Below are 26,068 nucleotides of genomic sequence, written 5' to 3'. Positions count from 1 at the left end.
GAAGTTTGGTTCCTCCAACCAAAGATCGTAGGACTCAAGCCTTAAAAAAACTTAAATAAAACAAACATAAGCCTGTTTTCATAACTCTATCCCGAAATTCTCTAACCTGTTTATGGTGAATCTGGGGATAAGATCAGAACTTCATTTGCTTTGAGGGACCATAGAACTTCCTCTGCCTTGCACATGCACACACGCAATCATCTGGCAGACCATGGCCATGCACCCGCCCCGAATTACCAAAGTCAGGAATGGCATTTGCAGGGCACTTTCAGCCTCTTCTCTTCCCTGCAAACACTCAGCAGCATGAGGAGCTGGTCATCTTCATCCTTTGTCCCCTCCTCCTTCTGGCTTCCAATCACTGGGAACAATCTTAGGCTAGAAGCATTTGTCCTAGCCAAGGCAATAAAATCACCCTTGGAAACTTCATGATCCTCCTCCTCTCCACCATTCCAGTGACTGTTTGTGTGATTCAGATTCCAGAGCCTCTAATTTGCTCTACTTGCACTGACTACACAAGCAGCAAAATTAAAGTGAGGAACATTAGGTCAAACTAAAGTCACACCTGTTTCACAGTGGTTTTGTCAGGGAACAAGGTATTTCACAGAATCATTTTGGTTGGAAAAGATCACTAACATGTTTGACTCCAACCACTCCCACAGCATGCAAAAGCCACCACTAAACCTTGTTCCCAAATGCCATATCCACACAGCTTTTAAATCTCTCCTGGGATGGGGACTCCACTACTGCCCTGGGCAGACTGTTCAGGGGCTGGACAGGCTTGTAATGAAAATGATGAAAAGTTCTGGGACTCATTTGTTTTGGGAGGTAGAGAATGATCAATGGTGTCTGTTTTGCTTGTTTATCTTATGCTGAAAATCACAGCTGTAGCACAAGTTTCAAGATGCTCAGCCAAAGAGTGTGAAAAATGTTCCTCTACACCACTCCTCAGCTAGACAAACTCTACTCAAGGCAGCAACACTTTTCATTAGGGCTGGAAGCTTTGCTGCACAGAGAAAACCCACACACTCCAGCACCTAATATCTGGCTAACATCAAGGAGGATTAAAGCTTCCCTCTTTGGCCCTTTAAGTTCCCAGCAGAGCTGACATCATCTTGGAATTATCACCCAGGACAAATCCTCCCCCAATTTAGCAAGCCTTCTCAATGGACAATAGGGTAGCCAAACTACTTTCTGTTGTCACACTTTGCATTATTGACAAAGTTATCACTATAAAAACACTAAGCCAAGCCAGCCAGGGCCCTCCACTTACTCCAGCATGAGAACATTTCCTGCTAGCTCAGGGGAAAAGGCTATTAAAGGCATGCTTGGAGGCAAAGGTAAAAAGTGCTGCCACAGGTTGTGGACCTGCACTTGCCCTGTATCAGTGTTCAAAGTCCAAGAAAGGTGATCTGTCAAAGGAGGGTAGATGAGGAATATGAAGTCCAAAGGTGAGATGTTAAAACAAAATCAGGTAGATGATAAAAATGTGCAGCAGGAACATGTTTGAACATGCTTAAACTCACCAAGGAATTAAATAAGAAGATGCTGTAGTTTGAAGAGTTTTTAGCTGCCCAAGTCAATACTGTGAACAGACATAGAACCACAGAATCATTAAAGTGGGAAAAGCTCTCCATGATCAAGTCCAACTGTTCCCCCACTTCTGCCAAGGCCACCACTAACCCAAGTCCCCAAGTGCCACATCTGTTAAACCCCTCTAGGAACGGGGCCTACACCATTGCCCTGGGTAGCCTGTGCTGGTGCTGGACAACTTTTGGGGAAAAAAGTTTCCCTCATATCAAATTTAAATCTCCTGTGGCACATCTTGATCCTGTTTTCTCTTGTCCTATCATTTATTCCCTGAGAGAAGAGACCAACATCCACACAGGACAAAGGGAGATGTGACAGACATCAGTAGATGGAGAAGCCATACAGAATCCATAGGGCACTTGCCTTTCAAGGCCATCTAAAAAATATGTGAATTATCAATCTCTTTCCAAAACAAGTAATTTTTCTGTGGTTACAAATGTAACAGAGAAACAGAAAATAGGGAATGTTTTTAGAGAGTTCCAGGTAACTTTCAGCCTGCCCAGTGGGTTTTAAAGAAGGTGTTTCCAGACTGCAGAAAATCACCATACAATTGCTTTCGTCCTTCTCTTGCACAGGAACTGATGGTGTCCTGCCTGAGCACACAACACAGCTGGTGCTGGAGAAACCAGACTCCTGAAAGAAAAAACAGAAAAGCAAGGGCTGAAAAAAAGAGACAGATGGTTTTCTGCAGCAGAGCTCCACCAAGGAAGGACAAGGAATTCTGTGCACGTCCTCCTTTGGAGACACCCTGTAAGGAAAAGGAGATTTTCTTCCCAAAAAACGCCTTGCTTGTAGCGTGTATGGATCTCAGACGAAAATAAAGGCACCTAGCATTGGCAGTATTGGCAGCAATCAACTGGCCAGCTAGACAACTGGCCAGACTGGACAGCTAGTGCCTTCCTGAAAGGAGAAGTCCAAAAAGACTCAGAATAGTCAACAAGAGATACTGCAGGCATTCAGATTTGGGTAGGGATAGGTAACCCAACTATCCATAATGATATCACCATTTTTCCACCTTCTGTATGAAGCACAGAGAGAAATGTCTCCCCAGGAGCAGGAGTCCACAAGGGACTGCCTGCCCTGTCCACAAGGGACAACCTTGTTACATGGTTTTCTGGGGTCCCAGGATGAGGGAAGAGATGAGACAGTTGACTCCATGCATCAGAAGGCTTGATTTATTATAATATGATATATATAAGATATAAAAACTATACTAAAAGAATAAAGCTAGAGATTTCACTACCAAGGCTATCCTAAGAATAGAAAAGAATGTGTAAACGAAAAGTCTTCTCAGCCCGAGACACTGGACAGGTGTTTTGTGATAGGCCCCTAACTGGAAACAGTCCGACCGGGCCAATCACAGACCTTCCCGTCGCATTCCACAGCAGCAGATAAGAATTGTTTACAGTTTGTTCCTGAGGCCTCTCAGCTCTCAGGAGAGGAAAATTCCTAAGTAAAGGATTTTTCATAAACTATGTCGGTGACACAACCTCACACCCTCCTGCCTGGGAGAAGCACAATGGCTGGGCTGGCAGGTTTTCTACCTGTACCAACTCTGCATCTTAAAGGTTTACAGATTTTCATGCAGCTTAACTGACTGAGCTAACTTATTGCTGTATTTCAAAATAAATGCATTTTGCATGAAATTTTGAGGCAGGTAAGAGTGTTCTGTGTTTGTACATCTGTTTTATATAAACGTACGTATGCTATGGCAGTTCAGGAGTTGCCAGGTGGTTCTCATCCATGGTTTCCCTTAACACCTGAGATGAGACCATACAACCTGATTTGCAAACTCCTTTTTAACAGAGACATAAGAAAACACACTATGTAAGGCAGCTGGCCAGATGGACTCATGCAAGTCCAGGCTCAGGTCACAGTTCAAGCCCTGTCAGCAAAAGATGCTCTAAGGGCTGGAGCAGCTCTGCCATGCAAAAAACCCAAGAGAAATAGTATTCTTCAGCCTGGAGAAGGCTCCAGGAAGACCTTAGAGCCCCTGACAGTGCCTAAAGGGGCTCCAAAAGAGTTGGGAGAGGAACTTTGAACAAGGGCCTGGAATGACAGTATCAGAGCGAATGGCTTTCCACTGTCAGAGACTGTTAGGTGGAATACTGGGGAAAAAATGCTTCCCTGGGAAGGTGGTGAGGCCCTGGCACAGGCTGCCCAGGAAAGCTGGGGCTGCCCCATCCCTGGAAGTGTTCAAGACCAGGATGGATGGGGCTCTAAGCAACCAGGTCTAGTGGGAGGTGTCCTGCCTATAGCAGGAAGTGGAACTGGATAATGTTGAACATCCCTTCTAAGCCTATTCTATGATTCTAATAAAGTAACCTAGTAAAGCAAGATTGAAGAGTCCTGCAGATTACTTGTTGAGCCAGTCAATGCAATACATTCAACACTAAATTGAGCAGCAGCAGACATGACATCTTACAGTTACTTAGGGCAAAAAAGCTTTCATACTATTTAATGAAAAATTGTAAACCAATGTTGCAATTTACCATACAAAAAAAAAAAAAAGTTATATTAAAATAATGAGCTATTAAAAGATTTGATTCATGAATGTTTTTCCCCTGGAAAATATTTTTTCACCTGGCATTAAGAACAGCTTGCCTGCAGACTGGAAGTGCTCAAGGCTGCCCAGAGATACCAGGTATGCCACATCATTTCAGAGCAGACAGAGCACACTGAAACACTTCCACCTGAAAAAGGTGAAAATCCAGACAGCAAGCAGACATACCTTCTCTGGCCATCTGAAAGGTGATAGAATAAGGCACAGAAGAACCCAAGGTTTACCTAGATTAAGTCCACTCTTCCAGCAGCACTTCCATCTTATTCTTACCACTCCTTATTCTTCACTCCTTCTTTCAGGTAACTATATTTCAGTAATGCTGTTCAAAATTGTAAAATAGCTTGAAGTAAAATTTTTCTCCTGCATCTTCCCTGTATCTTCAGCTCCTGGACTATACAGATGATGCCCTGGGTTTTTACTCTCTGCTGATAGACAGACTGGGAAGGAAGAAAAAAAACTAACCCAAAAAACCTCCTAATGATCCCTGGAGAGTCCCTGTAGCTCTTCATATTTCACTGCTTCCCACCAGAGATTCATGAGTTGTGAACAGACTCCTGCCAAGACTCATACAGCCGACTCCTGTTCAAGGCAAACATCAGCATTTTGGGCAGACACATGTTGATTATTAGCTGGAATCACAGAAGGTGCTGGATGAATAGCAGTGCTTCCCTGATGAAGGAACACAGTACTTCCACTACCCATAAATGTCTACAAATCCAGTTTAATCCCAGCCCCAATGTAGGCTGGAGCTATTTTTCTAGCTGCATGCCATCTTTTGGGGAGAAGAATGAAAATGAACTGCAGTACCAGCTCTTCTGAGGCTGGAGCCATCAAGGCAGTCAGTTCTTCAGGCAAATCCTCTTACCCAACCATTCACAATGGAAGCAATATTGATTTGATGAACAATAAACCAAGGAATTTTGGGGCTGGGAAGGCCACTGGGGCTTAAACCAGGCTCATAAAGAAAACAAACACATAGGAGCCATTGAAAAAGACACACAAGTTGAGAGATATAAATCAATTTTATTTTATAAAGACAGATGAGCTTTCCTGCAATTGCCAACATAGTTTTAATGCCATGTATTATGCGATATTCTGGTCTCGCTTATTTTAAATATCTGGTCAAGCAAGGATAAACCAATGCTGTTGTGCTTGCTATAAAAATATAGTGGGATCTGATATTCCAAAACTAATCTGCTCAAAAATCTTAAGGATTTCTAATGAGGGATTAGACTGAGATTGCAATGAAATGCTTTCTTAATTTGAAGACTGTTGCACACTTTTAAGTGCCACAGCTGTGCAGGAACTGAAAGGCTCTTGAAAATTAAATGTACACTGTGATCCATTATCTCAGCCTCAAACCTCCTGTTTGTTTCTCTTCCACTACACTATTTCCAAAGTAATTTACAGGGGGTGAAAAACAATAATCAAAAGGAGAAAGCTATGACACAGCTGCAGTCTGTACAACCCCCTTCCTCACAGCCACAAGGAGCTGGTCAATTCTTCATCAGCCCTGTGATGCTGTCCCACCCCACACTACCTGCTACATGGAAAGTGGTAGAAGCGGAAGAGAAACACAGGGATAATTTAAGGCTAACTAAAGATAATCCACAGAAAGCCCATCTGAGCAGCTTTGTGCAACAGATGCAAAAATCCACCGTAGCATTTAGCACATTACCAATGACAAGGGTTAAACAGGAACAGCAACACAACATTGGGGAGGAGAACTAGACTTCATTTGGTTTGTGCAACCTGAGAAATAAACAACTAATGGAAAAAGAAGTCCCACTGATGCTGTACAAACCTAATTTCACATGTTGCTAAACTGCGCTGAGACGTTCCATGTTCACCTACAAAACTCAGTGACTTCACAACTACTCTTTGGGTTACTTTGAAAAGTCACCATCACACACAAGCTAATGCTTTTCTGTTATCCAGGAACACGAGTGTGTGCACAAACAGGCCTGTGCTGCCTTGAGTATGCCAGATCCCATCCCACATGGTGCAAAACTGACCTATGTTACTGGATTTCACCCAAAATTATACTGGTATCAGAAGATGGCACAGGGCCCAGGACAGAAATCTTATACTCATCAATACAAAGTAATGTTCTTTCAGGTGTTTATTTCTCCCTCTCTAGGCCAAAGGACAGCAAGAGCTTCCTACCTATTCCTTTCCAAAGATGATGGCAGTGCTTTGAGCTTCTGCAGCACTACCTTTGGGGAAGTTTTCATGAGGTTTAAACAGAGGAGCTAATTTGGGGGAGAAGATACTCATGGATGTGTCCTACTTTGTACTGAACATGAAATCATGTTCAGTGTCTCAAAATCAAGGTCTCCAAGTGCTCCCACCTAGCACATCATCCTGGGACAGACCAAAGCCAGCAAACTGCTGCAGAGAGGCCCTATCCAACCACTCAACTGTGGGCACAACCATTAAAAGCTAACTGAAGAAATGTGAGTATAGTTTTAATACAATCATTAAGGCGTTACCTGGAAAAATGCATATTCTAGAACAGTGCTATTATGTATACCGGTTCTCACAAACACATCTTGTTTTGACAACAGAAAGCTGAGATTATACATATCCATATTTTTAAAAAGTTAATTTCAGCTAGCCTTACAGTGAAGTTAGGAAAAAACTAGGTTGAGGGTTCAAAAGAAAACATAAACCAGGGAGAGAAAAAAAAAACAGACAAGATGAAGCATTTTTATTCTGCTATATACTTTTATATTTCAGAGCTCACAACTGAGCTCAGATTCTTGGGTATACAATATAGAAAGCAAGAGCAATGAAATCCAAACTGAAATACATACCAGGAGTCACAAAGCAGGCTGCAAATTGCTTTCTCATTAGTGCAGCTGAACACATGTGGCAGTGGTAACCAACCCAAAAGCAAACTGCACCTCCACCAAACCACTGGAAGTTTCTTCCCTCAAAGTACAGATGGTTACAAAAATAAAAATTCAGAAGAATATTGTTAAGTGCCTCCTTTTACAGAGGATGGAGCAATTCCACACATTCTCCCAATTCCAAAGTGCTTCATTCCCAGTCTGGATTTTTTGGAAGATGTCTGAAGTGTCTCAGGGCACACTGTCCCCACTGCATGCCTGGGAGGGTAGCAGCTGAACGCCGTGTTGGTACTGGGTTCACTAAGCTCTACTAATGAGATCTGTGCCCAACCTAAGTGGGGAATGGTCAGGCTGAGATTATTACACAGAACCTTAGAGGTGATTTACTCCTCAAGGTTTCCACTGGTAGGAAGAGCAAGTTTGGAGGAAAAGAGGAGTGGAAAAACCTCCAAATGTCATTTCTGATTAAGCAGGTGCAAGGAAACTGAAAAAAAAAAATCACACAGGTGCTCATTCTCTGGCAAGTTCACACCGCCAAGTGAAGACTCCTCAGTGCAAACTAGAACTTCAAAGGCTACAGAGCACAGCCAAAATAAAGTTGTCCAATTGTAGCAAATTCATGGTATTTCTCTAATACTGACTACATTGCTCAAGCAAACACAGGAGTACATGGGAGAATGTGAAGACATCTTACCATAAAAATATATTAAATTAAAGGGTTTTTCTTCTGAAAAGATTAAAATAAATTTAACTCTAAATAATAATTAAGAACATAACAAACATTCATAGAAGGGGCTGATCAGCACTAGAAGTTGTTTTCAGAAAAGCCTTTATAAATGGATTCCAATGCCCTAGAAAAAAAACCCCACAAAACCTTCAACAGATTATAAATACCAGACAGAAAAGGACTTAAAGCAGAATGAAGTTACCTGGGCTGTGAATACACCATGATCCTGTGTTATTGTGCTCAAGTCCATTTGTCTAACACCATAGGAACAACTTTAAGCTTTTTTATTTTCATAATTAATATAAAGAATAAGTGCAATTTTATTTCTATTCCAGACCACTGATTTCACCTCAATGTCTGCTATCAAATCTCCGTGCGAGCTCACTTGTCCGAACTTTTACGAGGTCTGCGGAAGCTGGACATGTTCTCATTCAGTGCACAGATCCTTCGAGAGAACTCCTCAAACTCCCCTAGGACTTGTTCATCACACTCAACCGCTACAGCATGTTCCACTGGGATGGAGGTAAAGTCTTCCAGCTGATCTCCTGCGCTGAACCCTGTTGCTTCCATACCCATGATCTCCTCTGCCTGCTCCACAGTGCAGCAAAGCACGGGGTTGAGTGGGGGCTGAAACTCACAGGGCTGCTCGCTGTTCATGGTGCCAGAGCACTCGCCAGGCAGAAACGCCCCATTTATTGCACTAGAACGTCCTAGGAAAGACTCCTTCCTGTCTTGGGTATTGTTTAGGCTTCCATTTTCTCCATTTAAGCTACTGCACAAGTCCTGGCCTTTTTTGGTATTTCTTTTGGAGGAGTCCATAGAAGTGTCCAAGGAAGAACATATGGGTCCAGGTTTTTTATCCAGCTCTCCAACACAGGCTGTGACAGCAACAGGCTGCGTTAAAGCAGAGTTGTAACTAGGAGGAGGAGTTTTGTACTGTAGTCTCTCGCTTCCTGTGCTGGCTCGTTTTCGGAGTCCTTTATCTGGAGAAGGAAGCCCACTGGAAAACCCAATATCCAATCTGCCAAAGCTAGAGCTCTGTCTCTTTGGAACAGGAATTGCACTGGATGTATGGTGTCGATCACTGTAAAAGAAGGAAAGAACAGATCACACCCATCAGGCATGCTCATGAGCAATATAGATGTTTAATCAAAGGCTGAAGAAATTGTTTTATCACAACTCCAGGCTCCATTTGACCAACAACTTCTATCCCAAAGTGCTAAATCCCCAAACACATTTAGTGCAGTATGAGCCAGAAGACAGCCCAGAGGATGGCTGCGGTAAAAAACAGTGAGGTTTTGTAGGAACACTTACACAGCTCTATGGTTTGGCAAGCCAATCACCCAAGAAACCATCACATTATGCTAATTCGCACTGTTAACACCATTTTATAGGACCGAGCTGTACTTATGGAATATTACTGTTGACCATATATTTACGCATTTATGGCCTGTTCTGGGTCATCGTAAACTCTTCAAAAGTCAGTAATAACATCTGAATCCTCTATGAGCAAAGAATCCAACAGCAAACTTCCCTGACAGCTGCACAAAGGAGAAAAACCACAACAACTTCACTATTTGCAGAGGGTTATTCTTGCCAGATCTTCTGCTTTTCTGTGCCAGTCATTCCAAATTTTTTTGGACAAATGCTAACTAACCTCTATTTCTTAAGGAACATGAACCAATCAAGCCTAATTTACAAGTCTAACTTTACTGTAATACAGTTCTACAAGCCCTTTCACTGTCTCAAGCACTATAATTTGGAAAATCCACTTTACGTCATCTCAGGTGTGTTATGAGAACTTTCCTTTGTCAGCTCAATATTTATCCAACTATAATCACCACCCTGTATATAAATAGCATGCTATACATGAACATAAGCAGCTGGTTAATTTACCTTCCAAATTAAAAAAAATAGTAAAAAACCAACTATTCGTGATCTACTGAATATACAACTCTAAGATTCAGCCACTGTCAGTATGAAACTCCTTCACGAACTCCATTTAAAAGAAACTCTTTCTGCTCAAGACCTGATAAGTTTTGTCTGGCACGGGAAAATCTTGTATTGTGGTTAACAGATTGTTTGGTTTTTAGGCCAAGAGGGAGTCCACAGGGGTGCGGGGGTGCGAGGGTGGTTCCCTGTGGGGATCTGGCGCACCCCATCCGTTGGCTAGTTTTGAAGACTGACACCCAGTTAAACCACTTAAAAGAGCTGAATAGGCCTCTGTGAAAACATATTTAAGGACAGGTAAGCCCGTGAAAAGCTCTGTTGCTTCCGGCCTTGGAACAGGTAACTGGGAGCTGGCCAGGTCAGGCACTGCTGCAATGCAGGCCCCTTCCCACGAAGTCTGCCAGACTGCATCCCGGGGGGTGGCTGGGGCCCCTTCCCAGCAGGACCAAGCCATGTCCTGGAAACCCCACTGGTCCTTTTTTCTGGCAGCACTGCTGGGCCATGCCCTCAAGGCCCATCCCAATGCTGGACCAACCATGAGGCTGGGACCGGCACCGGGAATGGCCCACGGCTGGTGCTGGAGGGGACCCTGAGGCCGGGAGCAGCCACGTGGCTGGGACTGCTTGGCTGAAATCGGCATGGCTGGGGCAGTGCCATCTCAGCTATCTCAGCATGGCTTGCAATGAACTTTGTTTGCTTGGCTGCTTTTAGCCAGCCGTGCAGCAGACAGAAGGACAGAAGCAGCAGTAGCAGCTTTTCTTTTTTTCTTTTTTTTTGTGCCCCACAGGAAGAGAAGTCACAGAGTGGTGCTGGCAGCCAGCACGACTCGCACCGTGTCGGTGAAGACCATGTGACCAACAGAGAGGCACGGCGAGTGATTTCCCTGATGCAGAGCCTGGATGAGATCAACCTTCCAGCGCTGCAGAACTCTATACAAAACTGTTTCCATTGATAAAGCTTGAGAACAAATGAACCTATGAACACCAATTCTCTCCTGAGTCAGGAAAAAGGAAAGGATGAAGACAGGTAGAGAAAATAACATGGGACACTGAGGTCAGTGAAGAAGTCAAATCCTAGATGGGAGGAGATTGAGGAGATCCCTTAGTCTTGGGCTGAAATTCTCTTTTAAGGCTATGGTTAAGACATAATTGATACATCAGACTTTAATTTTTTCCCTGTAACTCATGGAATGCATTGGGGGGATGAAGCATTCTAGCCACAGCTGTGAGCAGAAGCACCCGTGTTGAAATAAGCAGATGTTGAAGTAGGTTGAACAGAAAGAAATGAGATAGATGAGAAACCTTGCCCCAGGAATAGAAGAAGAAAACCTCTGTTTCCTAGAGATGGCTGAAGAGAACTTTTGCTTTTATGCTAAACAGCTCATCCTTAAAATAGTACCCCATAAGCTGACATGGCCCATGAAAGCAGCTGTGGGAAAACTGCAAGGCATGGGAGGGACATGTTTCACACTGCAAACAGATTTTCCTTTCCCGGGTGGCTGATTCAGTGTGACATTGAAGCCAAAGAGAACTGTTTCTTGTGGAGAAGTCTCCATGGCATGGTAAGAGAGACTCCTCTCCCTAAGAGAACTGAAAAAGAGGTGGCAAACTCACTGAAAGTCCCAGGTTTTGTCTCTTTAAATTGTTAGTGGGAAAGAAAAGAAGGTGTGGGGGGAGGAGAAGAACTGGTATTTGCACCCACTCCATTAATTGGTGTGTTGGCTGGGAAGCTCAGATTGGTGAACCAAAACCACTACACTTAATTGGTGTTTCCGCCTGGTTTTCAAACCGAAACTACCACATCTTGAAACAGCAGTTACAAGTAGTCCCTAGTGCAGATCCTTTTCCGCATTGCTTTTCTTGTTTTGGTCCTCTTTATAAATAGAATAAAGTAGATTGCAACAAGTCCCTCTGTGAAGAATGAGTGTCCCCATGGGAGGGTAGTGAGTAGTACTATTCCTGTTGAATTTCCTCTCCTGTATTACCTCCTCCCAGGCTACCCCTAAATGCATCTGTAGAGCTTCGGTCTTTTCCACAAAACCCTCAAAAAACCTTAAGGAGAAGCTGCTTTTCAGAATACACTGTTGCAGACAGTGAAGTAGAGAGGTAAGGGCCACTGTTGGGGGTTGGGTTTCTTTCTTTTTTTCTCTTACTTATAGAATTTTTTTCCTGTAAATTGCTAGGAAACTAACTACTGGGTACTTATGGATACTTATGGGTACATAAAGACAAAAGAAGGTGGCTGATGTTGGGAAAGGAATAGAGCATCTGGCTATACTTTTTTGTTGGTTTTTTTTTGGTGGGGGGGGGGATAGGTAAAAAATGGGGTTGGGGGCAGCTGCACTCTCTCTCTCTTTCTCTTTGGCATAGGAGGAGGATGGCCAAGCTGTCGCTTACTGCAGGGAGAATTCACCGGCTGGAGCTCAGCCCTGAGGGACCCAACACCATCTGCTCCTGTGTCCCGGGAATCCTGAACTTTGCCTCTCGCTGCCCTGCTCAGAGCCGGGCCAGCACTGCTCTGCCCCCACTGTTTCTTTGGTACTGCTCTGGGTTCTTCTCTTCATGCGGTAGCCAGCATCCTTCTGCCCTGCAGGGACGACCTGCAGTTCCAGCTACTGCCACAAAACTTCTGATACATCTCACCCACCAGCCCAGGATTTTTTGCTCATTCCTGCCGGCTGTGATGGTAACTGTACCAAAGGGGAAAGTGTCTGAGGCTGAGAAGGCTGCTACTGGGTCCCTGGTTCTATTCGTTGTTAATGCCAGTTACTGTTGTTTGTTTGCCTTATTATATACATGCTAGTGTGAGAAATGAGTGCTCACTTTTAAAATTTTAAAGGTTTATTAAACCTTTAACAAACCCACAACAAAAGGACTAAATAAGGAAAAATTACAGCGTTGGGAGCCCCCACAACTATCAGCCTTGTGCTCCTCTACAGAATGGACACTCTGCCTTTTATATCCTTAGCCCTTCCCAAAGTTTTGTCAGTCAACCAACCCCTTCTCTGCCGTCCATTGGTGGAGATTACCTTCTTATATCTTGATTAGCAGTCAGGTGTTGTTACACTGCCCCTCTTGGTAATAAGCCAGCCTTCTCTAAATGCCCTGACTATGGAGGCTGTAAACAAGGGGGAGGGGAAAGAGGACTATGGGGAGGACATATTACAATAGCATCACTATACACTTTAACATCTACATAATATCTGTCCCTTAATTGTGAGAGTCAACTATTATATTACTCATCTGTAACACTAGTAAAGAACTGTTATTCCTATCCTCATATCTTTGCCTGAGAGTCCCCTTAATTTCAAAATTATAATAATTCAGAGGGAGGGTGTTTACATTCTCCATTCCAAGGGAGGCTCCTGCCTTCCCTAACAGATACCTGTCTTCCAAACTGAGGCAGCCACACATGAAAGCAGCAGCAAAAACATCAACTTTCTTCTTAGATTTCAACAGCTGTTTCAGACCTTTTGAATACAAACTCCACAAAGCCTTTAGAGGTTTGTCTTTCAACCAACCCCTACACCATCAACCACTTATTTTCAGAATGATGTAATATGACAAACACAAGTATCTGCAGCAGGAGATTTCTGAACTGTACTCGGGCAATTTGCACTGAAGATTTATTAGGGATAGTCTGTTTTGCCCTCCCTTCCCTCATTTTAGTGCTTTCTGCCTTCATTCAGAAAAATAAATGAATACTCTGTGTTACTAATTTGATGAGATTCTGTTTATCTTATAGTTAAAAAACAAGTTCTAGAAATTTACCCAAATTCCAAGATGTGCAATATTCACAAAGACAGACATTCAAGACACTTCACTGGGTCAAAGAACACATCATCCCATTTTTATGTGAACTAATTGCCCAGGACAAGTGATACCTGAATATACAGATCACTACTCATGAAATTAATAAAAATATATTAAAGTATATAAAAAAGAGAGTAATGTTAGAAAACTATCATCCAGTTACTCACACACTTTAGAGACTGTGAGGCATTGTCCCCAGTGAGAAGGGTTTGGCTTGCAGTAGCACAGCCTTTTACTCTAAGGCACAGACTTGAGCTGAATTACTGAGGTTGGGCTGATTCAGCTTCCAGCAACAATCCCTTGCTTGGTCTCCTGAGACACCAGACAGGTGTGGACATCTGTCCAAAAAGAATGGCCTGTGACTTGTGGAGATTAAAAACTGATTTGATTAACTGTCATTAGGGCCTGATGACTTTTAGTCATCAGGCTGGATGACACTAGAACTGGCTGTGCATATGGGTATGTACAGTTCCTGTCAGAATGCAGGATTTCTAAATTAAAAATAAAAATTAAAAAATAGAAGCCTCAGGTCACCAATTTCAATGTTTCAATTGTATCCAAATCTCAAAAGCCAATCCTAACAGTCTGACTTCAGCTCTAAGTTTTTCTGACAGCAAAATGACAAAGTAGCTATTTTCTCCCAAAATATTAATTTTTGCTAGTTAACAAATAGTCAGTCTGAACATTCTTAGCCTTAAAGTGGAAGACAAACTCCCCACTGTAAACAGATGAGATAAAGTGACTGAAGTAAGACACAAACATTTCTGAAATTATTTTCTTAGTGAACACATTCTGGTTGTAGTTTGATAAAACATTCTTTGGTCAGATTCACCTGTGATTATTCAATCTGGCTGCAAGTGGCTCAGAGAAACTGTAAAGCATTATGAGGGACAAAATACAATTTACAGGCTCAAATATGTATCTTTTCCTCCACACAAAATGTTTCCTGAGAGGAACATTACTGGATCACAGCTGGACAAAATACTAAATTTTGATTGCCTGGCCAAAAGCCAAAATCTACAGCTACAGCTCTTTGCTATGAGAATGCTTTAAAAAAACCACAAAAACCTAAACACCACTTGATCTTTTTGTGTTGTAAACTATGACCTCATGGTAAGAATACAAAATGAAGGTGTTTTAGTTGGTTTATAGCTATCTGAAATGCTTGAAGCTCCATGAACAGTTCAGAGCCAATATCATGTCAACTGAGCTAAAAAGCAGTAATAGTTTCTCACCTTCTTAGAGATTACTGGTAAAATAATGTACAATCGCAATAGGAAGGCTGCCAATATGAAGTTAAGATGAAACTGCATCTTTTGGCAGCTAAGAAATTCAGCAACACATTTTTATAAAATGAAGTCTTCATAAATCAAGCCACCAGAGTTTTCATAACTAAAAAGTTTTGGGCTCCTCTTGATTCTAGCAGTATATTAACCAAGACATAGCCTCAAAACACAATTTAAGGCTTGGCACTCAAGTATTCTTGAGGAAAGCCTTTAAATGCAGCTCAAAAGGGCATCTGCCTGCCTACAGACAAGCCGTTCAGAAGTAGTATCGTGTATTTGCCAGCATAATATAAGTCTACTGCCTATTCACTAAGAAAAAAATCTTCTTGCTGGACTGCTCAGGTTTGCAGCATATTCTTTACTTTCTGTTAAGCACAAATACTGTCCCTTGTAAGTTACAAAGTGGAAAAAAAAGAAAAAAGCCGAAGAATAGGAGAGAAAATGAATCAGAGTCTCTTGATTTAATGCAACCATATTCTAAAGAGCCTAAATTTGGGAAAGATAAATCTGAACATGGAAAAAGAAATAAAACTATTTTAATTAAAAATGTTAAAAATGGTCAGGCTACATGAAAGGGGGGATTTGAAGGGGACTTATGAAAAACAGGGAGAGCGACTTTTTAAAGAGGTAGAGAGGGACAGGACAAGGGGGAATGGTTTTAAACTAAAAGAGGGGAGATTTGGATTAGAGATTAGGAAGAAATTCTTGGCTGTGAGGATGGTGAGGCTCTGACACAGGTTGCCCACAGAAGCTGTGGCTGTCCCGTCCCTGGAAGTGTTCAAGGCCTGGTTGGACAGGGCTTGGAGCAACCTGGTCTAATGGAAGATGTCCTGCCCATGGTGAGGGGAGTGGAAGGTCCCTTCCAATCCAAATCTTTCTATGATTTGGTCTCAAATGCTGGAATAAACAGCCTGCTCACAAGAAAAAGGATTTAAGACAAAAATCAGCATAGGACCTTTTGCATCCACAAAAGATAACCTAAAAAACTGAGCTACTTTTCTGGAAGCCAGTGAAACTCCAGGACTAAAAAACTAGAAACAAAGAGAAGTATTCTCAAAAGAAAACAGAAAAGATTCAGGGGACAAAAGTAAACACAGCAGAATATTGGTACCAGGAGAGGTATGAAGATGGAAGCAGAGCTTACAGACCTGCAAGCTTGCTGCAATAAATCACACAAGCTGGGATGTGAAAACACTTATTAATCATTTAAGTGTAATGCCTGAGAAACCAAAACAACACTAATCTCACCACGCTCAGGGAATCAGCCACTAAACCTTGATGGACAAACACTGGACTCTGCAGACCTTCCAAAGGGCCAAAGGCTAGCCCAGAGCTCCAGTCAAAACAAGGGAACTCATAGAAGATTGAAGCAGAGACTTTACAGCCAAATTTGTTCTAATGGATGTATGAAATAAGTGAGCTCTTCCACAAAAGCCATGGAGGAATTTTTTGGATTTGCTTTTAATCTAAAATGGTAATGATTATGGTGGTGACAGAACTTAAATTCAGAAAAACCCAGCTATATTGCTCAGAAAGGAAACTGAAGACCAGCAAGAGAACCAAACAAAGCAGGCAGTGCAAGTGAGTATGTGGATAAGAAAACCTCTTGTCTCCCTGCTCTTTTCCTGCAAACAAAGAATAACCTGGAAATATTTTACTGACTACAGTTTGTGTCAGAGGGCATCAGATGACTCACAGTAACCTGAAAACAAAAAATTCCTTCAAATATTCATTTTAACAGCTAGTGGATTATCTGCTTGTTTCAATGTTCATAATCAGGTATTATCCACAGGACAGTGGACATCTGTATTCTGCCCAATTACAAAAGTCTAGCCAGTTTTCCCCTCAAGACAGACTCCCTGTAAAGCCTCATTTCCATTTATATTATTAGGAAGCACTAAGAAGCATTGATTGGAATAATCAGTTAAAAAAAAAAGTTAAAGATTAACAACTATTCATACAACTTCTGGACATGAGAAGGAAATGAGGCATAAACATCCATGGGGAGAAGGGAATGGGATACTCCAGAAGAATTATGTTTAATATTCCTACATGGAAATATTATCCAGCCAAAAAAAAAAGAAAAAAGTGCTTTCTTTTGTTAATGATTGTGCATCACCTATAGAAAACAACAACAGGATTGCTGTGAAGCCTAACTAAGTTTCCAGATCAGTTACTCAGAGACAACACATGCCAGAAGGGAAGAACAGGTATCCACACTGAAAATTATTCCTATTTCATATGTTCCAGTGTCAACCCACTCCTGCTTATTCAAGACTGTAGTAGACTCCCATGACCTGCACCCCTCCCACTCTACTGATGAGCAGAGAGAAGTGCTACAGATATCACAGTCTGGCCCTTCATTTTCCAATTTTCTGAGGGGACCACACATCATCTGAGGATTTTTACACTACTGTGATGGATACCACGCAAAAACTCACTGTGATATTTTCCCAATGAAGAACGCTTTTCTTTATGCATCTTGCTAGAGAAAAAAAACAAAAGCAGGGAGAATCTTTTCAGCTGTTCCTGAAATTACTTACAGAATAAAACTGCACAAGGGGCTAAGCTTCCTTTTCTCAGGACCTATTTACTTCCTCTGTTGGCTGAGCTGAATTTCCATCAGGCAACACTTTTTACAGTACTGCTGAAAGAGGAAACTTTTCCTACTCCTATATTTGTTTTCCCTAGCCAAGACTCCAAACAGCAACCTGGACCTGGAGGTGGGGGTGTTAAGCCTGGAAGAAGAGAAGGCTCCAGATACCTTAAAGCCTCTGCCAGTGCCTGAAGAGGCTCCAAGTGAGCTGGAGAGGGACTTTGGACAAGAGGGAATGGCTTTCCACTGCCAGAGGGAAAGGTTACATGGAGTATTGGGAAAAAATTCTTCACTGTGAAGGTGGTGAGGCCCTGGCACAGGTTGCCCAGAGAAGCTGGAGCTGCCCCATCCCTGGATATGTTCAAGGCCAGGTTGGATGGGGCTTGGAGCAACTTGATCTACTGGGAATTGTCCTTGCCTATGGCAAGGCATGGGAACTGAATGAGCCCAAACCATTCTATGATTCCCTGTGACCTGTTACAGTAGGATTCACACAAGTACTTTTCAACATCAAAATCAATTTTATAAAGAGGAGAATGTAGGGAGAAGAAACTGCTTTGCTCAAGAGAGTTAAGAAGGCAGGAAAAAACAAACCATTCTATGAGTCTATGATTAGATGAGAATGCAGGACAAAATAACTGCTTTAAGCAAGAGACTGCATGAGTGCACGCAATTCAGGGAGCATAAATTAAAACCATGTGAATACAAACCATCACTTGTTGAAGTCCACTGGGTAGTAAACTGTTCTTCACATTTAGTAAAATTCACCTCCGTTTAAGGAGAACTGGTTAAACCTCCAGCTCAAACAACTGCTGCAAGATAAACCTAAACTAACTTTAGCATAAAACATAGAAACCTGTCTGATTTGATTTTCTGCAGACAGTGGAAGAAGATGAGTCTGAATCCTTCAGAGTGAATCAGAACAGAAGCACATGGGATTTCCATGGAAGATACTATAACCTTCAGTTATTTATTAACGTAGCTTCTCATTTAGCAACAACAGTGAACATGCAACAGCTATTTTCATTAGCAGCAATTATAACACTAGCAGCAATTATTAACACTACAGAGAGGTTGTGTTGCTTATCATTCGGATTCCTACGCAGCTCACTTGAATTACACAGCCAGGAACTAGCCAGACTATGACTTGTTCTGCTTAACCAGTTTGATATAGAAGGTGGACCTGCTACCAAACATTAAGTCTTAGGACAACAATTAATTCACCTCCCTCTAGTGAAAAGCATTGCTTTTTCAGACAGGATTCCCTTGCTACATCAAGCTCTGAGATGAGTTGTGGGCCATATGGAAGAACTTGTAAGAGCGTAAGAAAGCAGTAGAATGTTGTGGACAGTCTGTATTTTGGGAAGGTCATAATCTCACCAAGCATTCTCACCTTGTGAAGAGGAGCTACCTGTCTGAGAGGAATCCTTACCTTCATTTTTTTTGTAGCACCCACCTTTTTCTCATAAATTAAAATAAATACTTACCACCTAACCATCAGTCCAAGCTCCATGAAGTTTTTCAGGTTAGGAAGAGTTTGCCTTAGATCTGGAGTACTCAGCCCATGCTGGTATCTAAGCTACAAAACCAGAAAAAAAAAAAAATCCTAAAATTAGCACAGCTTTCCAAATCCCAAAGAATACAATATTATAGTCAGTTAAGTCACTAGGTTTTTAGATAGTTTAGCATGATTATCCAGCAGTTCCAAGATATTTATTCCCCTTAAGAAAATGGTCTATTTACTATTTGTATTAGGAAACCCACACAAGAACAGTGCCAAATATTCAGTCAACCTGACTCTTTAACCTCCTTACACTTTCCCCATTTACTATCTTCAACAGGAGAGCAGGTTCACAGCTTAATAAAAAACACAGCCATTATGGGAAGACACCAAATTCCATCACAATGTTCTGTGTTCGTGAATTCCAAATATTTATTTGTGTGTACTTGTCAGTCTGAGTGTATCAGTTTATACTGGAATCAGTAATGGAATCATTATAGTAACATCAATGAGTAAAAATACATATTGTCACACAACTGATCAATATTTGTGATCCTTACACAGTTTATATCAGCATTTAAATGCCTGTTATCAGTATCATAATTAAATCCAGCACTCAAATCAGATGCTACTTAGTGAAGGGAAAGGCTTTAAACACTGACATACTTTAACTGAATATTGACTCATGACATAACTGTCACCGGTGAGAATTATGAACTCCGTGTTTAACAAGTCACTAAATTAAAAAGGTGACTTGTACCTCTGAAGAAAACAGCACATGGAAGGGAAAAAGTCTGTCTTTGAAGTTTGAATCTCAACATTTCAGGGAAATTTTGCAGAGAAATGTATCCCTTGTGAGGTTAAAATATGAAAGAAGACCCCAACACCCTACATTCCCATATCTCTAAGGCTACTGGAATGATGCACTAGCAACTTAATAAGCAGTTCTCAACATACATTAACACATTTTAGAAGTCTCTGCAGGACTCCAACATGGCATACGCAGTAACTGCAGAAATTCAGCGCTGATAGAGCTACTTGCCGAAACATGGAACAGTCCCACTCAAAGTTAAATTTCTTTTGTTTAGAATCACACACCCATTTCCACAATTCCTGACAGCAAGATGCAGGAAAGTATCTTAAGTTTCAAAAATTTTTGACTTCTCCCAAACAATCAGGTTTTCAGAGAAAAAGACTCCTGAAATTAGGAATCATTTTTGTGCTTGTCTGAGTTTCAGAAAGAATAATTACTTTGGAAGAAAATCACCCTCAGTACCGCATTGTACAACAGCTGGCCATTTATTACAGTTTATTATTTCCATATGGAGAAAGCCAAATCATATGGTGGGCTTGGATTCATATTTTCTGCTACAATGACAGAACCTGGATTAAGACAACCATACAATATAAATTACAAAGCCATCACCACATTCTCCTGATGGGATTATAGTGGAATTCGTTAACTGGAGAATTAGCCTGGAGTAAAAGAAATAAAGAAGAAAAAACACACCAACTCAAAAACTTTACATTTGTTTCTCCTCCAACAATGAAAAGTTCATGGAATACCCCTTTTTATAGTCATTCTTACATTTTAAGGTTTCAGAGCATGAAAATAAGGTGGATTAAGGGATCTCTCCAACAGCCAAGATCAGAAGAATTCATGGGAGACCCCAGTATCTAAACACGAGCAAAACCATTGCTTCTATTAAAAGACATTTTCATATTTCATATAGTAGAGATGCATATTAAGTAATGTTAGGAAGTTCCATGAAACCCCTAGAAAAAGTTATTATTTAACTTCATAAACTGCATACTATTTAGCTTTTTAATTGATTAAAAGCAAAGCAATACTGCTTTATGTCTGCATCAACACAAGCTGCTGCTGATGTATTTACAAAATCAGAAATCACTGAAAAACTTATCTGCCTTCCAGAAACAGAAAAAAACATTCAAAAATCAGCTGATGAATAGAGTTTTAGTCTGAATTCAAAATTATCACTCCATTAATGCAGCAAAAGTTAACTCCTGCTTTGCATAATTCTGTAGTAGTCTCACATATCCTGACAAAGAAAATCTCTGCTTTGCTGCATGATGCAGGCCACTACAGATACAACACCAAACAAATGCGAACAAGGAGCTGAAGGGAGCTTAAAAACAACTTTTTTTACTTAAAAGATCAGAATTCCTCTTCCTCCTCTCCTTAACCTCTGACAATCCATAAAACATTTCTCATACACCTTCCCTTAAGTTCAATTTTTTTAACATCCAATACCCCACATGTAGGGCTAGTTAATCCACCTCATCCAATAAATAGTAAGGCACTGAACAACAGTCAGAAGGACTGAATCCAGAGGAGGCCATGGAGATCCACCAAGGGTTGCTGGAGCACCTCTGCTCTGAAGACAGGCTGGGAGAGCTAGGGGTGTTCAGCCTGGAGTAGAGAAGGCATTAGGGAGACCTCAGAGTCCCTCCCAGTGCCTAAAGGGGCTCCAAGAGTTGGAGAGAGACTTTGGACAAGGGCCTGAAATGGCAGGACAAGGGGGAATGACTTCAAACTAACAGAGGACAGAGTTAGATGGAATACTGGGAAGAAATTCTTGGCTGTGAGGGTGGCGAGGCCCTGGCATAGGTTGCCCAGAGAAACTGGGGCTGCCTCAGGTTTGGAAGGATGGGGCCCCAAGGCCAGGTTGGATAAGGCTTCGAGCAACCTGACCTAGAGGGGGTTTCCCTGCCCATAGCAGGAGGGTGGAATTAGATCATCTTCAAGGTCTGTTCCAGTCCAAACCATTTTATGATTCCCTGCGACTTGTTACAGTAGGATTCACACAAGTACTTCTTAAAATCAAAATCAAGTTTAAAAAGAGAAAAATGTAGGGAGAAGCTGCTTTGGTCATAAGAATTAAGAGGGCAGGAAAACAAGAGCAGTCAGAGGTAACCATGTGCTGTCTTGATTCTCCTAAGAAACTGTTCAAATTTCAATTGTCACTATTAAAAGTCACCCATCTCTACACTAAGTTTCCAATGCAATAATTTTCAAAACCAGCATTTTATTTAAGATTTTAAAGATAAGATAGTTTCTTCAGGATATTACAGACCCAGCCATCCAAAGAAAATGTGCCTGTTTTAATTGGAGTGAAGAGGTGTCCCAGATTTGTGTTCATAGAGAAGACCATGTATTCTCCACATTATTCTCCATTTCCTTTCAGTAAATCATTAATGATGTTCCAGTGATAAAATATTAATTCTGATTTCTACAACATTTAGCTCCTATGCATAGCTTTGTTCTCCCAAGTGCTGCTCTCATGTTTGTTACTAACAACACTTACTCCACAAGATGCCTCATATTTTATGAACAGTTCAAGGCAGAAGAATTTAAAGAATTATGTGTACAGAGAAATCTCAAGAAATAGGATAATACATTTACTTTAAGGCCAACTTCTCGACAAAAAAACAGCTAATCATACCAGTGGGTATTTTCTATTATACCTATATATTCCAACATCACAGAAAACCATAAATGTTAAAATAAGCTGCATTTAAAACAGTGGTTCTCAGAGCAAAAGGTAGATTTATTCTAAAAATCTGTATTATTCTAATTTCTAAGAAAGTGTTTAAAGACTAAATTTCCTTAAAAGACTAATACCAACAAAACCACAGCATTAGCTGTAGGTGATGCATGACAAACAGAAGTTAAATTGTAACAAAATAGGCATAATTATTTTACACTCTAAGATGAGAAAAAATAATATTCAGCTGCTCCAGTTTCTACCTGTATTTCCTTCTCTGCAATGGTCTGAACTTACACTGGAAGGTAAGTGAGTGAACCAGCAGTGAACAGCTCCAATCTGAACATCTCTACTCCACTGCCAACCAAACAGCTTCCAAGGATTCATTTCATCAACTGGACTGTAAGACTTAAAAATCATGACCTAAAATCATGTTAGACAACAGAAAAGCTTACTGCCTTCCTAAAGGTAACAATTCCACAGCAAAATGTTCATTCATCAAGTCTACTAGTTGAGATACATCATTTGTTAACTAACTAAAATACAAACCTGCAAAAGTTCAGTTCCTTTCCTATAAAGGCTGTAAGAAGTACTAGGACTACTGAAGTTTTTCAATCAAGTTGGCTTTAAAAGAAACCTTTTAGTTTTCTTTTTATTCCTGGGTAATTGCAGGTTGCACCCAAGATCAAAATTAGGAGGTTTGCCACTCTATGCCTGCTCTTAAAAAAAAACAATGATATCCTGCATTCATGTGCAAAAAACAACTGTCCACTTCCTATCCTAATTCTTGCAGCAGTATTTAATAACTAATGGTATACAAGCATATACATGTACTTCCAGCCAGAAACCACAGAGTACCTGGGCTCAATTATCTTTTTTTTAGGGGGGAGTGCAGAATGACTCCAATTCTAACCTCATCTGTTCATCATTTCTCACATTGTTTCCCCAGCCATATTCATCTTGTTCTAAGCCATGTGGAAGCAGTCTAACAGCCAGAATATGTTATTAAAGCTCAAAATAGCAGCCACTTTAGTACATAGTGTGCATAATATTCAAGTCTATGCCAAAATCTGCTGTATTTTGGACTTCCCTTAGTCCCCACAGCAGGAAACTTGTTCTTGATGCTGTAGCAGAACCTGTACCTACACAATAGGTGGACTCAACCCACGATGACACTATGCAAAGATCTTGCAATAGTAAGGCAGTCAAAAACAATTTTGAATTATTTTCAACTATATGAGGAGTTCCTCTTGATAGCATCAAGAATTTCAAAAAAACATCTGCTCCACAAATGTGAAAACCTACAGAGAAAAATAGAAGCAAAACTATTGTTTCAATCAAATTTGCAGAGCTGGTCAAAAGCCAAGCATTTGTACAAGGTTTTCAGAGAATGTCAAACACTGAAATATTAAGAATGTCAAAGAGAAATATGAAGTTTTAGAAGTTTTAATAAAATTACATAGTTAATTGTTTTACAAGATCCTGGGTGACTTTGTCAGAGTAGAACAGAACATTGGCAGAGATTCAGATTACTAAGCACTGCAATAAAGAAAATGAGAAGTGTTGTTATAATGCCTGTTGCTATATAAACAACTATGGGGGATCAGTGAAATAAGGCCTGCTGCTATATAAACAGTTGTGTGTGTTTATATCTTTGGGGAGCAATTATAACATTTTTTGCTTGCCTTTGTTTTATTGAATCTGGCTAGTTGTTCTAGCTCTGAATGCCTATGTGGGTTTACTGAAAAACCCTTAAGCTACAACATTACTGAAACATGTTGTGGTATCAATAGCTCTTTAGATAATGTACCTCCAGACTAAGCATCTGAAATCACTTTCATTTTTCAGACTTAAAAAGACTATCAGTAAGCATCAATTACAGTTTGGAAGTAAACATAATAAAAGGGTTTTTTAAACTTTTTAAAAATTCTTAGGGAAGTAGGAGCTGAAAAGAGAAAAATAACCAATGTGATTATAACAAGTCTTGAAGTTCTCAATTTTGCTTCCAGAAGTAGCAAATAGAGGACTGCTACAGTAGTGACAGCCCTCATCCAAGCAAGAGGAAGTGCTCAAATAGAACAGCTATTTTAAGAGACATTATGATTTATCTTTATATGCCTGTGTCCATGTCCCAGAGTTACACCTGAAAAGCAGATGTTTACTTTGCAACTCATTCAAGAGTATGAAACTAACAAGAAAGCAAGTTACATCCACATCCTTGAAGACACGTGTCCTTCATTAATCCATTCAGCATACTCTTTTCAAGTTCCTCAAGACAACCTAGTGTGCCTAAAGCCTTCACTAAAACCATCTTAAAAGACTCCCACAATTTTGATATAGCAATTGCAAATAAGGCACACAAACAGCAACCAAAGCAATAAGAGGACATAACTGCATTTTATGCTATACCATTGAAGAATAATTACAATCAGTAATTCTAAAAGCGTGCTTAGTCTGAACTAACCTGATGTGTCCCACATTTACAAGGGAGATGCTGATATCAATAACATAATTTCCTGTTATCACAAAATCCTAGAATGGTTTGGGTTGGAAAGGACTTTTAAGCTCATCCAGTCCTAACCCCGCCACCATGGACCTAGATTCCTTCAACTAGACCAGGTTGCTCTGAGCCCCATCCAATCTGACCTTGAATGCTTCCAGGGATGGGGCAGCCACAGCTTCTGTGGGCAATCTGTGCCAGGGCCTCATCACCCTCACAGGGAAGAATTTCTGCCCAGTATCCCATCTAAACCTGCCCTCTGGCAGTGGGAAGCCATTCTCCCCGTCATTCCAGTCCCTCTCCTGGTCTCTTGGAGCCCCTTTAGGCACTGGAAGGGGCTTTAAGGTCCCCATGGAGCATTCTCTTCTCCAGCCTGATCACCCAACTCTGGCTGTCTCCAGAGTAGAGGGGCTCCAGCCCTTGGAGCATCTCCGTGGCTTCCACAGGACTCGCTCTAACAGGTCCATGTCCTTCTGATGTTGAGGGCCCCTCACTCTCTCACTCTGACCTGTAACAGTGATAACTAACACGGGAGATGCTACACAGTCCCTGGACCAAGACTAGTACAGTTCAGAAACGTTCATCTCTACATTAGAGCAAAACGTCCTCACAGAGCTCTGGCTGATTCAGCTCTCACAAACTGCATCAAATTGAGATGGAAACTTTTTCTCACCACTGGTTCCTCCTGCCCCAAGAACAGCCTGTCTCCTTTCCTCTCCTCTTAGCCTGGAGAATTTTAATTCACTTCCATCTGAAATGCAGGGGAAATTCATGCATGAAATCTACATACATCTACAGGAATGGTTCAGAAGTGATCAGGGAAACTATATTCTCATCTGATAACAGACCTAATTCCCTTTTACCTTCTTTGATTTAACCTGGAATTACATTAGGCCACTTCTTCCTCTTGCATTCACCAAAACACAAAGTCTGATATTTATTCAAAGACAGCAGCAGCCTCAATTCTAAATGCACACCAACTTGTACTCTTCTGCTAAATATTTATGAAGCAGTTTTCTTCTTATTCTTAAAACTTCAACAATATTTAAAAGTGGATTTTGGTTTCACAGCAATAGTGTTTATTGGAGGCAGACCTCAAGAAAATAAGGAAATAGGAGCATATGTTTGAGTACATGTAGAACACACTCTAGAACTGAACATTTAGACAAGCCAAAAAGCTGCATTTCC

The 26,068-nt window shown here is 41.1% G+C and overlaps 1 protein-coding gene across 3 annotated transcripts in view; it reads right to left on the bottom strand.

Annotated features, from left to right (window-relative positions):
• Window positions 1-6,839: 6,839 nt before the first annotated feature.
• UVRAG (UV radiation resistance associated) overlaps window positions 6,840-26,068 on the bottom strand; it is a 93,088-nt gene continuing 73,859 nt past the window's right edge. For all 3 annotated transcript variants that reach the window (XM_009098896.4, XM_050974182.1, XM_050974186.1), the window contains exons 14-15: window positions 18,861-18,952; window positions 6,840-8,813 (exon numbers count right to left, since the gene is read on the bottom strand). In XM_009098896.4, the coding sequence (XP_009097144.1) occupies window positions 8,111-8,813; window positions 18,861-18,952 (795 nt within the window). In that variant the 3' untranslated portion in view covers window positions 6,840-8,110. The remainder of the gene's footprint in view (window positions 8,814-18,860; window positions 18,953-26,068) is intronic.

Source organism: Serinus canaria, chromosome 1, assembly GCF_022539315.1.
Source record: "Serinus canaria isolate serCan28SL12 chromosome 1, serCan2020, whole genome shotgun sequence".
Lineage (NCBI taxonomy): Eukaryota > Metazoa > Chordata > Aves > Passeriformes > Fringillidae > Serinus > Serinus canaria.
This window is presented reverse-complemented; position numbering and strand designations above follow the sequence as displayed.